This window comes from Vombatus ursinus, unplaced genomic scaffold (assembly GCF_900497805.2).
Source record: "Vombatus ursinus unplaced genomic scaffold, bare-nosed wombat genome assembly UNPS02014785.1, whole genome shotgun sequence".
NCBI lineage: Eukaryota > Metazoa > Chordata > Mammalia > Diprotodontia > Vombatidae > Vombatus > Vombatus ursinus.
Genome location: NW_020954563.1, coordinates 8,381,872 through 8,397,022, shown reverse-complemented (window position 1 = coordinate 8,397,022; position 15,151 = coordinate 8,381,872). Strand labels below are relative to the sequence as shown.

Below are 15,151 nucleotides of genomic sequence, written 5' to 3'. Positions count from 1 at the left end.
CCTTACAATATAACCTTGGGTAAGTCTCTCCAGGCCTCAGTTTCCTTATCTATGATATGAAAAGCCTGGCTTGTAATCTCTCAGATTCCTCTCAATTCATCCTCTTTAGGAGCCAACATCTTTACATAACAAGTCCAAGCATCCTACCTGACATGGACCTCTTCCTATAGGTAGCATTAAGTCCATAGGATCAGAGATGAGGGTTGAAAGGTTCCTTAGAAGTTATCCAATCCAAATCCTTCCTTGAGGAATCCCCTACAGGGGATGTACAAAGAGGCTGGGTGATTTGTTTCAGGTTGTACAGGTAATAAGTGATAGAGTCTGAATTTGAACCCCGGTCCTCTTATTCCAAATCCAGCACTCATCCCACTGAATGGAAATTTCAAAGTGTTAAGGAGCAGTAGGGGTCTCCTCTCCCAGCAGGGATGATAGTGGAGGGGAAAAGAGACCCTCTGATTTGGGGAAAACTAAAGTGGAAAAGGCTTCTTATTTGAGGAGGGGCTAGCTAAGGAGCAGAATTAGCAGAGGGCCATAGAGTAAACATTAGGGAAAGAGAAGATAATTGAAAGGAATATCAGAGAAATGTATTTTAGGAGATGCTTCCAAACCTTAGAGGGTACCAAGACTGTTTTGAAAGACAAGATCCAAAAGTGAACAGAAGCCTCAAAAGAAAACCTGGTTGGAAGGTGTCAGTCCTGGCCTGCTGTCAGCTCTGGAAGTCAGAAATGAGTCAGTCAAAGCCTCAGTCACGTCCCTGACAATTAATTCTGGGCCCCCACATGCCAGTCACAACATGAAGCAGCCTGATAAAAATGAAAAACTTGCTAATGCCTTAGAGCACAGCCTTATCGCTCCCTTTCACTGGTCAGCTTCTATTAAACATTTTTACTTTATATTTTATTCATGGCAACAGCATCTATTGCATTTAAAAAATTTGGTGTGCCTGCAGGGGCTATATCTGCTTATTTATTATATTGAGTCATGCTGCATATTTTGTTAATAGAAAAAGTAAAAACAAAAATGGCAATCATTCACATACACATGGGCTCCTGGGCTTCCCAAGGATCCTGAACATACACAATGAGAACCACTAGAATGGACAATGCTTAAGGTCCCTTCCATCTCAAGATCTCATTAGTTACCACATAGGCAATTGTGTCTAGCCAGAGAGATCCAGGAACAATGGCATTTTATAGGACCATGGGATTTAGAGCTAAAAGGGTCATGGGTGATCAAGTCCACCCCCTTCATTTGACTGATGAGGAAAATGAGGCCCACAGAGAGGTCAAGAAGCTTGAAGAACACAATACCTTACATGTATAATAACAACAGCAACTCATTTCTATGGTGCTTTACGGTAGGGCAGTCATTATCTCCATCTTATAGACAATTAACTGAGACTCAGAGAATTTAAATGACTTGTCTATGATCACACAGTTAGTAATTATCGGAGCTAAGGTCTCCTTTCACCAAGTCTGGGACTCTTTCCAATACAACACAGTTTATATGTTACTAACATAAATGTGATGTGCATGTTAATAATTTATAATATAATAATTTACATTATTTAAATGTACATTTGAACAATACCATTTAATCCTTCCATATGCCTTCTGACTTTTCAAAGGGCTTCAGTGTCCCCTATCTCATTTAATCCTCACAACAACCCTGTGAGATAGACAGATAGGGGTTTTTGTTGTTGTTCAGTTGTTTCAAGTCATGCCTAACTCTTCATGACCCCATTTGAGCAAAGATACCGAGGAGGTTTGGATTTCCTTCTCTAGCTCATTTTACAGATGAGGAAACTGAGGCAAAGAGCGTTAAGTCACTTGCTTAGGGTCACACAGCTAGGAAGTGTCTGAGGCCAAATTTGAACTCAGGTCTTCCTGACTCCAGGCCCCATGCTCTATCCACTGAGCCATCTAGCACCTCCAGGATAAAGATTATTACCCCCATTTCACTGATGAGGAAACTGAGGCACAAAGGTGTCATCAGAGTCATACAGGTCATACAGGTCAGTGTCGTACATCAATTCAGTGACAGTCAGATCTAAAAACCAGATCTCTTGACAAATCAACAATTACATGTATTTATTTATGCATTCAATGAGCTATAGGAGATAAAAGAATAACTAAGACCTAAGCTTACCCTAAAGGAACTTAAAATTTCACATAGGCAACAACTTGATTTTTTTATATCAAGCTATAGGGTAGGTATAGAACAAGCAGACAGTTAGCAGGGCCTCCTGTTCATCTTTCTTTTACATCTCCTCTCCTCTCTGAAAACATCTTCCATTCAGCTGCCTGTGGCCTAGGACCAGAAATCCCAAGGCTTCCTCCCCTCCCCACCAAACATGATGATGCTGTCTGTTCCCTCTCCTTTTGCTTCCAAATTGAACAGCTGGCCAGGGATTATCCTAATCATTAAAGGACCACCATGAAGGGAAAAGGGAACTGTTTGTATCTTGTTTGTCTCCTTTGTATGGTACTTACCCAGCCAACCTGACAGCACAGCTATTCTAAAACCACTCTTAGTTGCCTTAAATAGACTTGGAGCTCCTTGAGGGCCAGGCCATCCAAATCTCTTACTTCCCTGTGGGTGCCATAATACCTAGCATGTGACTTGGCATGTGGCAGGGTTCAAAAAGTACATGTTGGATGGCTCCTCAGAATGCAGGAGCAGGGGTTTTAGAAATGGATGATCCTCAGAGTTCATTTAGAGCAGGGCTTCTTTACCTGGGGCCTGTGGGGTCCATGGATAGATTTCACAAGGACTGTGAACTTGGTTGGGAAAAAAAATTCCATCTTTATTTTCACTAATCTTTGGCTTCTTTTGTAATCTTATCTATTTATTCTATGCATTTAAGTAAAGTATTCTGAGAAAGGGTCCCTAAGCTTTTACCAGACTGCCCAAGGGGTCCATCTGTGACAAACAACAAGGCTAAGAATCTCTGGTTAGAGCAACCTCCTATTATAAATGAGGGGATTGAAGCAGAGAGGATGATCTGCCTAAGGTCATATGAGCAGTAATGTGGCAGAGCTAGAAAAAATGAACCTAGGTCCTCTGCTTCCAAATCCAGTTATCTTTATATCACAGAATTAGAATTTTTTTTTTAAACAACTGAAAGCTATAAAGCTCACCGTCCTAACTTTACAAAAGAGGCTTAGTTTCTGAAAGGGACTGGTCCAAAATCAGAGCTTTTAGTGACAGAGATAGACAACCCAGGTCTCCTAACTCTTAGTTTAGTAATTATTACTGGACTATGGGTGAAAAAATGAATATGTGAACAAACAAATTAATACTGAACACCCATTGCATCTAGAACACTACGATGATTGCTAAGGGAAAATGCAAAAAGAAAAGTGTGAACAAAAACTCCCAAACCCAACCCACTGTACTCCTAAAAAAAACCCCTTACTCTTAAATGAGTTTAGTTAGGCTAATGGACCTACAACCAACTGTCCAGCATTTCTATGCTGCGACCAGTGGTGTAGCTGAGTGAGTGCAATGGGAAAGGAAGTGTACTGGATGCGATATTAAAAGGGATGCAGATAGGTCTGTCTCCAGCTCAGGTCCAGCCCCTTCATTGGTATCACCATGATGGTACCCATGAAGAAGGGGAAGGAAAGGAATAAGTATTGATGTGGTGCCTACTGTGTGCCAGCCACTGTGCTAAGCTCTGTTTTTTTATTATCTCATGACCCTCACAACAACCCTGGGAGGTGAGTCTTTTATTATTTACAGTTAAGGAAACTGAGGCAAATAGAAGCCAAGTGACTTGTCCAGGATCACATAGCTAGTAGGTATCTGAGGCTGGATTTTATCTCAGGTCTTCTTGACCTTGACTTAGCTGCCTCAAACCATGCTGAGGGAAGGGGTGAAATCTTTTATTTCTATGACATCTCCCCTACCCTTTAACAATGACCCTCATATAGTTAGTATTCAACAAATATCTTAAACATATTCCTTTTAAAAGTGAGTTTTAGGGGACAGCTAGTGCAGTGGATAGTGCATCAACCCTGGAGTTAGGAGGACCTGAGCTCAAATCTGGCCTCAGATACCATCTAGCTGTGTAACCCTGGGCAAGTCACTTAACCCTGCTTGCCTCCAAAAAAAGTCCCAGTTGGGCTTTAGATGGAGGTAGAAGGAGGTTTGGGAGGAGACAAGCTGTTGAAAGATTTGGGGTTCAAGACCATTTGAATGAAATGGGATCAATATCAGCGAAACACTATGAAAGGCACGCTGGGCCAGGAATCAGAAGAGCCCTGGACTCAGACCTTGACCCCAACATTTACTAGCTATATACCCATGGACAAGGTCTTAATGGGAAAGAGTTACCTTCCTAGGACTTAGTTTCCTAAGTCTTTTTGTGGAATGGGACAGATAAAAGCAATGCATTTGCAACTAAAGAAAAGACTGACACAAAGAAGGAAAAAAGAGAAAGAGGGAAGCTGACAGTGGACAGAATTTTATAATCACACCTCTGCCATCAGGTTTTTTAATCATGCTTTCTTGGACTCTAGATAAATACCTGGACTGATGCCTTTTTTTCTGTTTTTCCAAGTGAGCGAGTTCCTCTTTTCTTCAAGGAATGCTGGAAGGAGATAAACAGGGAACATTGATAAAGCTCTCAGATTGTGAAGTAGTGTTTATAAAATACCCACAGATGGCCAGTTCTGGGCCAAACATACACAATAGTTACCTCCACCCTCCCACAGCCCTTGCCTTAAAAAATCAGATCTTGTCAGAGCTAGAATATTGAATGTCATGACTAGGAAGGGCCTTAGAACACTGAATGTCTGAGCAGGGAGAGTCCTTGGAGATCACTTCAGCATCCTTATTTTACAGATGAGAAAACTGTGGATCACAGAGGAGAAGGATTTGCTCAAAGTCATATAACCCGTGACTGGCAGAACCAGGAAGAGAACCTGGGCGTCTATCATACCACACTGCCTCTACACCGAAAAGGCCTTGTTCTTTGTGAAGAATTCTTGTTTTTCAATAGAAGGGCTGATCCAAATCTTAGTCTGAAGGTAGGACGTTTGCAACACTCCAGAAAGTGGAAGAGCTCACATACCAGTGGAAATAAGAATTTTTATACTGCTTAGCCAGAGGTGACTGAAAATTGTGAAGTCTCAGTGGAGAGTCTCTTAGTCAAGTCTTTTTTCTCTCCTCTTTCCTCTCCTGTCGCCTCTACTTTTTTTTTTGTAAAATAAATTCTTACCTTTTTATTCCTTTGTTTTTCATTATAATCATAATATTATTCTGTAGCACTTTAGAGTTTACAAAGCACTTTTCTCATGAAGAATCTTTTGAGGTTGGCAGTGTTAAGTATGTATCATTACTTCCTTTTACCGGTGTTTGGTGATTAAGGTCTAAAATTCAAAGTTGGAATTGGAGTAATACAAAATGAAATAGCTTATATAAAGCACTTTGCAAATTTGAATCCATTATCCCCACCCCCACAGTGTAGGTGGCTTATCCTCTAGTCTTGATTAAAAATAAAAACTCTGTCATCACCCAGCCCCTCCAGATTGACATAGTAACCTATACTCCCTCACACTGAATGAGTCCCGCTTTAAATTTTATTAGGACTCTCCTGTGTTTGTAGACCATTCCATTAAGCATGGGGAAATCCCATCAATGGAAATTGAGGGTGAATTCAGACCTATGAGAGGCAATCATGAATTTCACCCAATTGGACTTTAGATGGAGGCAGGAGGAGGTTTGGGAGGAGACAAGCTGTTGAAAGATTTGGGGTTCGAGACCATTTGAATGAAATGGGATCAATATCAGTGAAACAGTATGAAAGGCACGCTGGGCCAGGAATCAGAAGAGCCCTGGACTCAGACCTTGACCCCAACATTTACTAGCTATATACCCATGGACAAGTCACTTAACTTCTATAAGCCTCAGTTTCCTCTTCTGTAAAATGAAGATAATAACAGAACTTATATAGCAAGGTTTACAAAGCAAGTTACTAGTAATATCTCATTTGATCCTCTCAATAACCCTGGGAGATAAGTGTTATTCTCCCCCATTTTATGGATAAGGTAACTGAGACATAAAGAAATTAAGTTACTTGTCCAGGGTCACACAGCTAGGTTCCAAGGCTTGGATTTGAAGTCAGGTCTTTCTGCCTCAAGGCCCAGTGCTCTACTTACTTCCATCACCCTGTTGCCCCAGTAATTCTTCTAGCAACTTCTTCATAGTTTGTGAGAATGATCAGATGGGGAGATGCATGTAAAACACTGGAATACCTCAAAGCAATATATAAATGTCAGTTATTATTATAAAATCACCCCTCTTCCTCATCACTTTAGCTGCCCCCTGGGGCATGGTGGTTCAGCCACAAGAGTGAGATGAGGTAATGAAGAGAACTTAGACCTAGGAGGCAGAAGGCTTGGATTTCAGCCCCAGTCTGATGCTTCTCAGCTGTGTGGCCTTGAGTAAGTCATTTAACCTTGATGAAGCAGTGACTTGAGTACTCTTGGAATTATCCAGAGCACAGAGAAGTTAAATGACTTCCCCAGGTAACACTGGCTTAACCCCAGGGGACTGTGACTGAAGACAGCTCTCAATCTGTGACACCAAGCTGCCTGTCACAAGCTACTTTACTACCCTGGACAAATTATTTAATCTCTCTGAGTCTCTGTTTCCACCTCTAAAAAATAAAGGGATGGGGATAGCTGATCTCTAAGGTCCTTCCAAATCTAAATCCTATGGTTCTGAGGGCCTCGGTTTCCTTACTTAAACAACTTCTGTTTGGCATTCAAAGCCCATCATACTCTGGCCCCTTCCTACCTTTTGCATACACCTTCCCATCCCTTCCCCCCCACCCTGATACATGGCTTACCCTGCTGTTCCTTGAACTAGATGCCCCATCTCCTGCCTTCATGCATTTTCACTGGCTGGTCCTCACGCCTAGAATGTCCCCCCCCCCCCCATCCCCCAGCCTCCTGGCTTCTCTGGTTTCCTTCAAGTCTCAGCTAAAGTTTCTGCAAGAAATCTTTTCCAGTCCTCCTTAATCTTGGTGCCCTCCCTTTAACAGTATCCCCAATTTATCACCCCTATCTATCTGGGGTGGTTAGGTGGTGCTGTGGATAGAGTACTGGCCCTGTAGTCAGGAAGATGCATCTTTCTGAGTTCAAATCTGACCTGGGTCAGTTACTAGCTGTGTGACCCTGGGCAAGTCACTTCACCCTGTTTGCCTCAGTTTCCTCATCTGTAGAATGAGCTAGAGAAGGAAATGGCAACCACCCCAGTATCTCTGCCAAGAAATGACTGAACAACAACAAAATCTATCTATGTCTTTTTTGTACATGGTTGTTTATGTCTTGTCTCTCCTGTTAGACTGTAGTCTCCTTTAGGGCAAGGAATGTTTTTTGGTTGTTCTTTTTGAGTTTTGTTTGTTTGTTTGGCTGTTTTGCCTTTTATTGTAACCCCAGTGCTTAACACTGGCACATGTAGGTTCATTTTATTGATTAATTGACAATAGAGGTAATAATACTTGAACCTCATAGTTAAAGGGTTGCAGTGAATATCACAAATGAGATAATGACTGTATGTAAAATGCTTTGCAAATTCTTGAAATCCTATCTGCATATAATCCATTATTCTTCCTCTTAATAAATAGTTTAGAGTAGATTCAAGAAAAGGTTCACTTCAGGCAATGTGACTTAAGTCAGGAGAAACAGGTGTTCAAATCTTACCTTGAATACTTACTAGCTATGAAACACTGGCAACTTAACCTCTCTGAGCCTCAGTTTCCACATCTATAAAATGGGGATAATGATGCCTGTAGTACCTATCATGAGGGTCCAGTGTAATAATGTATATAAGATCAAGTTTCTTATAAAGTGTAGGGAGCTCTAGAAACATCAGTTATTTTTCTAGAATACAAAGAGCTTTCTCTTTACAGAGGCTGCACTAATACTAGCTGTCTGTTTTTAGGGCTGGCTCCAGACCTTATTAAAGGACTGGTCCAGTTTCCTTTGTTTTTGCTACAGGACAGGGGACAGGAACTCATGTAAGGAGGTGGGGAGGAGGAAGAGGCCTACCTCCTTTTTCCAGGCTGGCAGACATTGTGGCAGTGCGATTCCTAATCCATTTGTAATTGCTGCTGTCAGATGCTAAATGGTACTTTGGAGACTGTGGAAGAGTCAGAAATAAAAGCTGTACCAGCCTGGATTTTTGCCCGGCTCCCCACCCTAACCAGAGCCCACAGAAAGGACTAAGGAGGCTTGGCACCCTGAAGGACATTCTTCACCCACCACCTTTTTCAGAGACTCATTTCCACAAGGTTGGTTTTGTTCTTTGTAAACAGGAGCCCTGCAGGGAAGAATGCTAGTTCCCAGTAATCCCCGGGCTCTATGGCCAGGGTAACAGCAGGTAGCCAGCCCTCAAGGCAAGAACTACTTCCTGATGGCCTGCTGGGAGCTGGCCCTGGGCTAAGCACTCAGGAGATTTTTGAGAAATAATTTTTAAAAAATCAAAACAACTACAATAGTTGCCAATTCTGTGGAGCATTCAGGTTTCAAAGTGCTTTTGTTACAACTGTCATATTAGAGAGAGAATGCAAATATCATCAATCCTATTTTAAAGATAAAGACATCAAGGCTCAGAGAGATTATTACACGAATTACCCAAGGTCACCAAATCTTAGAGTTAGAAAAGAACACCGAGGCTGTCTGGGTCAACCCATACCTGAACAGGCCCCTCTCGAAACACATCCAGCCTGTACTGTAAGACAGCCATTGGGAGTGGAAACTCTACTTCCCAAAACAGCCCATTTGACTTTTGCACAGCTTTAAATGTTAGGAAGTTTTTCCTTCAGATGAGGCTAAATCTATCTCTCTCAGCAGTTTCCACTCATTGTGCTAAGTTTTGCCTTTTGGAGACCAGCAAAACAAGTTTCACTCTTTCAAATGATAGTTCTTCAAATCCTTGAAGACTACTATCATATCCTTCTAACATTTTTCTTCATCAGGCCACCCCTTCCTCAAATTCATCATCATCATCACTAACATTTATAGGGTACTTTAAAAGTGTGCAAAGCACTTTACAAATATCTCATTTTATTCTCCTAAAACCTGGGGAGGTAGTTGCTATTATCATCTCAGAGGAAACTGAGACAGTCAAGAGTTAAGTGACTTGCTCAAGGTCACCCACCTATTAAGTATCTCAAGCTGGATTTGAATTCAGGTCTTCCTGACTCCAGGCCCAGTGTTCAATCCACTGCACCGTATAGCTGCATAAATATGGTATAACCTCATTTACCAGCCTGGTTGCTCTCTCCAGCTTATGAATATGCTTCTTTCCATGTGGCATTAAGAACTGAACATAATATTACAGACATGGTCTCACTATGGCAGGCTACAAAGGGACTATCTGCCTAAGCTACCTTGGTCTGGAAGCCATGTTTCTCTTAATGCAGTCTAAGGCCCCAGTGGTTTAGTTTTCTTGACTATTACATCCCACTTTTGACTCATACTGATCTTTGCAGCCCATTACAACCTCCAAAGTCTTTTCAGCTGTTTAACTATCTAGTCACATCTTCTATATCTTGTGAAACAGATTTTTTTCAACCCAAGTGTAAGGGCTTATATTTATTCTCATTAAAATTCATTAATTGAAATTAAAATTCATCTTAGTAGAACTGACCCAAAGTGTCCACATCTTGTTGCATCCTGACTCTGCTGTCTAGTATGTTAGCTATCCCTCCTACCTTTCTATCTGAATGTTTAATTAGAATGCCATCCGTCTCTTTATCTAAGTCATTGATAAAAATGTTAAAACTACTGAACAGCACAAATCCCTGGGCTGCTTCACTGGAGACTCCCTTCCCAGGTGACAGGAACCATTAATGACTACTAAACTATTCAAGCACCTCTGGGTCTCCCTAATTACTATCACTTAGCCCATATTCATCTTTTCTGCAAAAACAGGATGAAAGACTTTCTCAAATGCTTGGTTAAAGTCTAAGTAAATTCCATCTACACCATTCCTTGCATCTGCCATTCCAGTTATACTGTCTGAAAAAGAAATAACCATAGTCCAGTGTGACCTGTTCTTGATGAAGCAATGCTGGCTTTTTGTGATTGTTGTTTCCTTTTCTCACTGATTACTCACTAACCCTCTAATAATACATGCTAGAGTTTTGTCAGCAATAAACATCAAGCTCACTCTACATTTTTCCCTTTTTGGAAAGTTGGTATATTTTCCCTTTCCCATTCTCCATGATTTTTTCAAGATTACTAATCAGCAATCACAACTGCCAGTCCTTTCAGTACCCTCAGATGGCCAGGTTCTTCTAGGTCTGGTGACTTAAATTCATCAAAGACCCCTCTCCTAGTTCTTAATATCACCTCACTTATCTTGGTTATCAACTCCCTATTAGACACTGTTTTGTCTTTTTTCAGTCTCAAAATCACTCTCTCTCACCTCTATGTCCAAAAATTGCATGTTTTATTAAAAAACTCAACATTGAGCATCAATATATCCTAGTAAGCATTCTTAGTAACTACTGAATTTAATTAATTTCAATGCATGTTGTTGTTCAGTTGTTTCAGTCATGCCTGGCTCTTAGTGACCCCATTTGGAGTTTTCTTGGCAAAAATACTGAAATGGTTTGCCATTTCCTTCTCCAGCTTATTTTACAGATGAGGAAACTGAGGCAAACAAGATTAAATGACTTACCCAGGTTCACATAGGTAGTTCATGTCTGAGGCGGGATTTGAACTCAGGTCTTCCTGATGTAAGTGCTCTATCCACTGCACCACCTAGCTGCCACTTTCAATGCATAAAGGAGCCTAATCATTTTTTGAGTCACATCTCAGTCTCATCAGAATTTTTTGTTTGTCCATTCATCCTCAGTGGCTTCTTCTTATATAGTCACAGATATGTTCAGATAGCTCACTTTGTTCTTTTGCCGGAAAGCTAGTGGATAAGAGTATAGGGTCTTGAAGCAAGAAGACTTGAGTTCAAATCTAGCCACAGACACTTGTTAGCTGTGTGACCCTGGGCAAATCACTTAAACTCTTTTTACCTCAGTTTCCTCATCTGTAAAATGGAAATGATAATAGCACTGCCCTACCTACCAGAGTTGTGAGGATGAAATGAAATAATAATTGTAAAGCACTTACTACAGTGCTTAGCACACAGTAAGCACTATATAAATGGTAGCTATTATTATTGTTGTTTTTATTTACTTCTGGATTTTTTTGTTTTGCATTAGTTCATAAAAGTCTTTCCAAATTTCTTTGTATTCCTTGTGGCCGTCCCTCTTAAATGTATTCTGGTAGTCCATTATTTTTTCTTTTGGTCTAGGCTTGTGATTTCACTGATGTGGGACACTCCTGGTATGGAAACTTCACTAATGTGGAATGGCCATTGTAATTTAAGAGTTTTAGGGAGTAGCCTGGACCACTGAGAAGTTAGTGACTCATCCATTAACTCACAGACAGTGTATTTCTGAGGACACACTTGAACTCAGGTCTTACTGAATCCAAGCTAGGCCCACTATCAGCTGCCCCTCATTACAATACATTAACATACAATTTATTTAACTATTCCCCTATTGTGGGGCATTCAGGTTGAATCTATTACTCTTTCCACACTTTGGTAGTTTCTTTTTTTCCCCCAAAAATAAAGCTGCTGTTGTTCAGTTGTGTCTGACTCTTTGTGACCCCATGGTCCAGACTGTCCATGTGGTTTTCTTGGCAAGGATACTGGAAAGGTTTGCCATTTCCTTCCCTAGTGGATTAAGGCAAACAGAGATTAAGTGACTTGCCCAGGGTCACACAACTAGTAAGTGGATTTGAACTCAGGTCTTCTTGACTCTAGGCCCAGTGCTCTATCCACTGAGCCACCTAGCTACCTCCAAAATAAAGCTATTGGTTGTAAATATTACTATGGAAACCTCCCTACCCACAACTAGCTAAAATCTAATGAGGTAAGACTAATACGCATGAAACAATGAAAGAACATAAGACAGTATAGAATTAAGGGCCAGGTTATATAATCATTAAATTGTCTAATAATGATAATATCTTTCTACTTGGTAAAGTGCTGTCTCCTGAATTTTTACGTCTATCAGCAAGGTAGACATTATCATCCTCATTTGTGTTTTGTTTTTTTTGTTTTTTGGGGTTTTTTTTAGGCAATTAGGGTTAAGTGACTTACCCAGGGTCACACAGTTAGTAAGTGACAAGTGTCTGAGGCTGGATTTGAACTCAGGTCCTCCTGACTTCAGGGCCTATGCTCTATCCACTGTGCCACCTAGCTGCCCCTATCATCCTCATTTGAAAGAAGAGGAAAGAAACTGAGGCTTAGAGATAGGAAATGCCTTCACCAAGAGTCATATGGATCTAGTTAGTGGTGGAACAAGCACTAGAAGCCAGATTTCCTGATATCTAGTCCAATATTCCTTCCACCACAAATGAAGCCTGAGTTCAGAAAACTGATTGGTATGGACTAGAGTAGTTGAGGGACCTTTCAAAGGGAAGGCTGAATATGATGTGGGTCCTCCAGGCTCGATAGAAACTAGGGGAGTGGAATGAGAGGTAATCCAGCAAAGGAGAAGGCAAGAGCAAAGCCAGGATCCTAAAATGAGTACTGCATGTGCAGCAAAGAGTTCAAGAAACCTGCCCAGGATTGTAGTTCTGCAAAAGGGAGAACTGGGAAATAAGGAGGGCCTTGAATGCCAGACTGAGAGGTCTGAATGTAATGAGGTAGGCAGTAGGGAACCATTAGAGGATAGGTAGTAGAGGGGGAAGCTTACTAGGAGTTAGAAGACCAGAATTCCAATCCCGACTTTGACACTCTACCTGTGTGACCTTGAACAAACTACTCAGCATTAACATCTTTCAGCTTTGGTTTTCTCATCTCTGAAGTGAATAAAATACATTTATAACTGGAAGGGCCTTAGTGAGTATTTAGTTTAATGGAAGTAAAGTGATTTGTCTAAAGCAGGGGTGGGGAACCTTCAGCCTCAAGGTCACATGTGGCCCTCTAGGGCCTCAAGTGTGGCTTTTTGACTGAGTTCAAGTTCTACAGAATGAGAAAGAAGACCTATTTTACTTATAGCTTAAATGGCTATAAGGGGATGGATTTAAGGCCCATCAACTAGAACAAATTTGTTTTGCAGAACTTGAACTCAGTCAAAAAGCCACACTTGAAAATCTAGAGGGCCACATGTGGCCTCGAGGCCACTGAGGGTTCCCCACCCCTGGCTAAGGTTACATAGCAAGGTAGTGGCAGAGGCAGGACTAGAACTCCAGTCAATTGAGTACATGACTCAGTGGTCTCCCATCTACATCACGCAGGACAACTGATCACACTTACATTATCTATCTTAGGGATGTGAAGAAAGCTCTGAAAAATCTTAAGATGTTATAAAAATGATATTTAAGTTTGTATTATTACTATAAAAAAAGCTGGATTTTATAAGAAAGATGAATCATTTCTCAGACCCTGGTAAGGAAAGAGCAAGACACGTCCATTAGAAGGGAAGACCTAAGGAGTTCTAAGGAGCAAGTATCCATTGGTGGTTGGGTGACTTGGAATCCTATTAGTAGGAATGATAACGGTTTTCCAGTAGAGTTCATGGGAGTGAGGTCACAAGACAAAAGGAAGCTGGTTTTAAAGACAAGATTTTAAAGACAAAGCTAAAGGAAGTAGGCGAAAGATAAGATTTGTTGGGTTTCTGAAGATTCCAAATTTTGATAAGTGAAATAAATACTAGAGCAGAGGTTCTCAAACTTATTTGGCCTACTGCCCCCTTTAAAAAAAAAATTACTCAGCACCCCTGATATCTACTTTCTTTAACCCTTTAATTTTTTTTTTAATTTGCATCATTTGGGGGCAGCTAGGTGGCACAGTGGATAGAGTACTGGCCCTGGATTCAGGAGGACCTGAGTTCAGATCCGGCCTCAGACACATAACACTCACTAGCTGTGTGACCCTGGGCAAGTCACTTAGCCCCATTGCCTAGCCAAAAAAAAAAAAAAAATTTGCATCATAAATTAATAATTTATTGTAAATTTGTGGGGTTTTTTCTGCATTGAAATTTTGATGACACAATATTGCAGCATGCATAGTACTGTATTGTAAACAAGTCATTACACGCATATGTTCCTGCTGATCCATGCTGGACTTGCCTGACATTGGCAACATGCTTGCCTGCCAACACTTGCTTGTTAAGACCTGTACTCAGACTTGACCAGTGATCGGTTATAACTTACATTTTGTGTTTATTTGGAAAATAATGTAATTACTACAACTTTAACTCTGTTACATAACAGATGAAACATGCAGGAATGTTTTTTCAACATTTCCTTATCTTCTTCTCTTTCCTTATAATTCCACTGCCCCCTTATTTTTATTCAACACCTGCCAATTGCACCTAAGGCTACTACCACCCTCCCATCATTCCCAGTGCCCCCCACCCCGGGGATGGTATTGCCTACTTTGGGAACCTCTTGGAGGAAACTGAGGGAGGTCACATAAGCCTGATGAATTAGCAAGATTCTAGGGAGGTTAAGTGACTATTAACTCCACCATTAAAGTCTTTACAACCAAAATTTAAAGTAGCCCCTGGATAGAAGACTCAGACAAGTTGACAGGGCAGGACATTTCCTGAAATTATATGCATACCCAGTTCAAGATGAAGGAGACAGGCAGGCCTGTCTAGACAGTAATCTAATGTAGCTTGAGATATTTGGAACCTGACCTCATGGCCAAGCACTGTGGCATAATGGGAAGAGCTGGAGCTGGCACCAGAAGACCTATCTTACTCATAGCTTAAGTGACTATAAGGGGATGGATTTCAGGCCCATCAGCTAGGTGGGCCACTTCCCACCCTTAATCTTAACTAGGCTCCATTCTCCCTTGGCCACATGGTCCAGGTCCCAGGAGTTCTGTTCACCCTGGCTTACTGGCTACTCCTATTCAGATCTCCTTAGACCCTTCCTCCAGTCACCCCAAACTAGATCCTTCTTAGATCCCTCCCACAGTCTTTCTGTATATAAGCTCCATCTTGTCACCATTAAGGTGCTTAGATTCTTAAAATCTAGTCACTTCTCAGATTCTTATAATCTAGCCAATAGCTCACTAATGTTCAGACCCCCTAAGAGTCAGCCTAATATGGCAG

The 15,151-nt window shown here is 41.1% G+C and overlaps 1 protein-coding gene across 2 annotated transcripts in view; it reads right to left on the bottom strand.

Moving 5' to 3' along the window:
- SOGA1 (suppressor of glucose, autophagy associated 1) overlaps positions 1 to 15,151 on the bottom strand; it is a 121,173-nt gene that overhangs the window by 43,660 nt on the left and 62,362 nt on the right. For both annotated transcript variants that reach the window (XM_027867174.1, XM_027867173.1), the window contains exon 4: positions 4,532 to 4,594. In XM_027867174.1, coding sequence (XP_027722975.1) covers positions 4,532 to 4,594 — 63 coding nt within the window. The remainder of the gene's footprint in view (positions 1 to 4,531; positions 4,595 to 15,151) is intronic.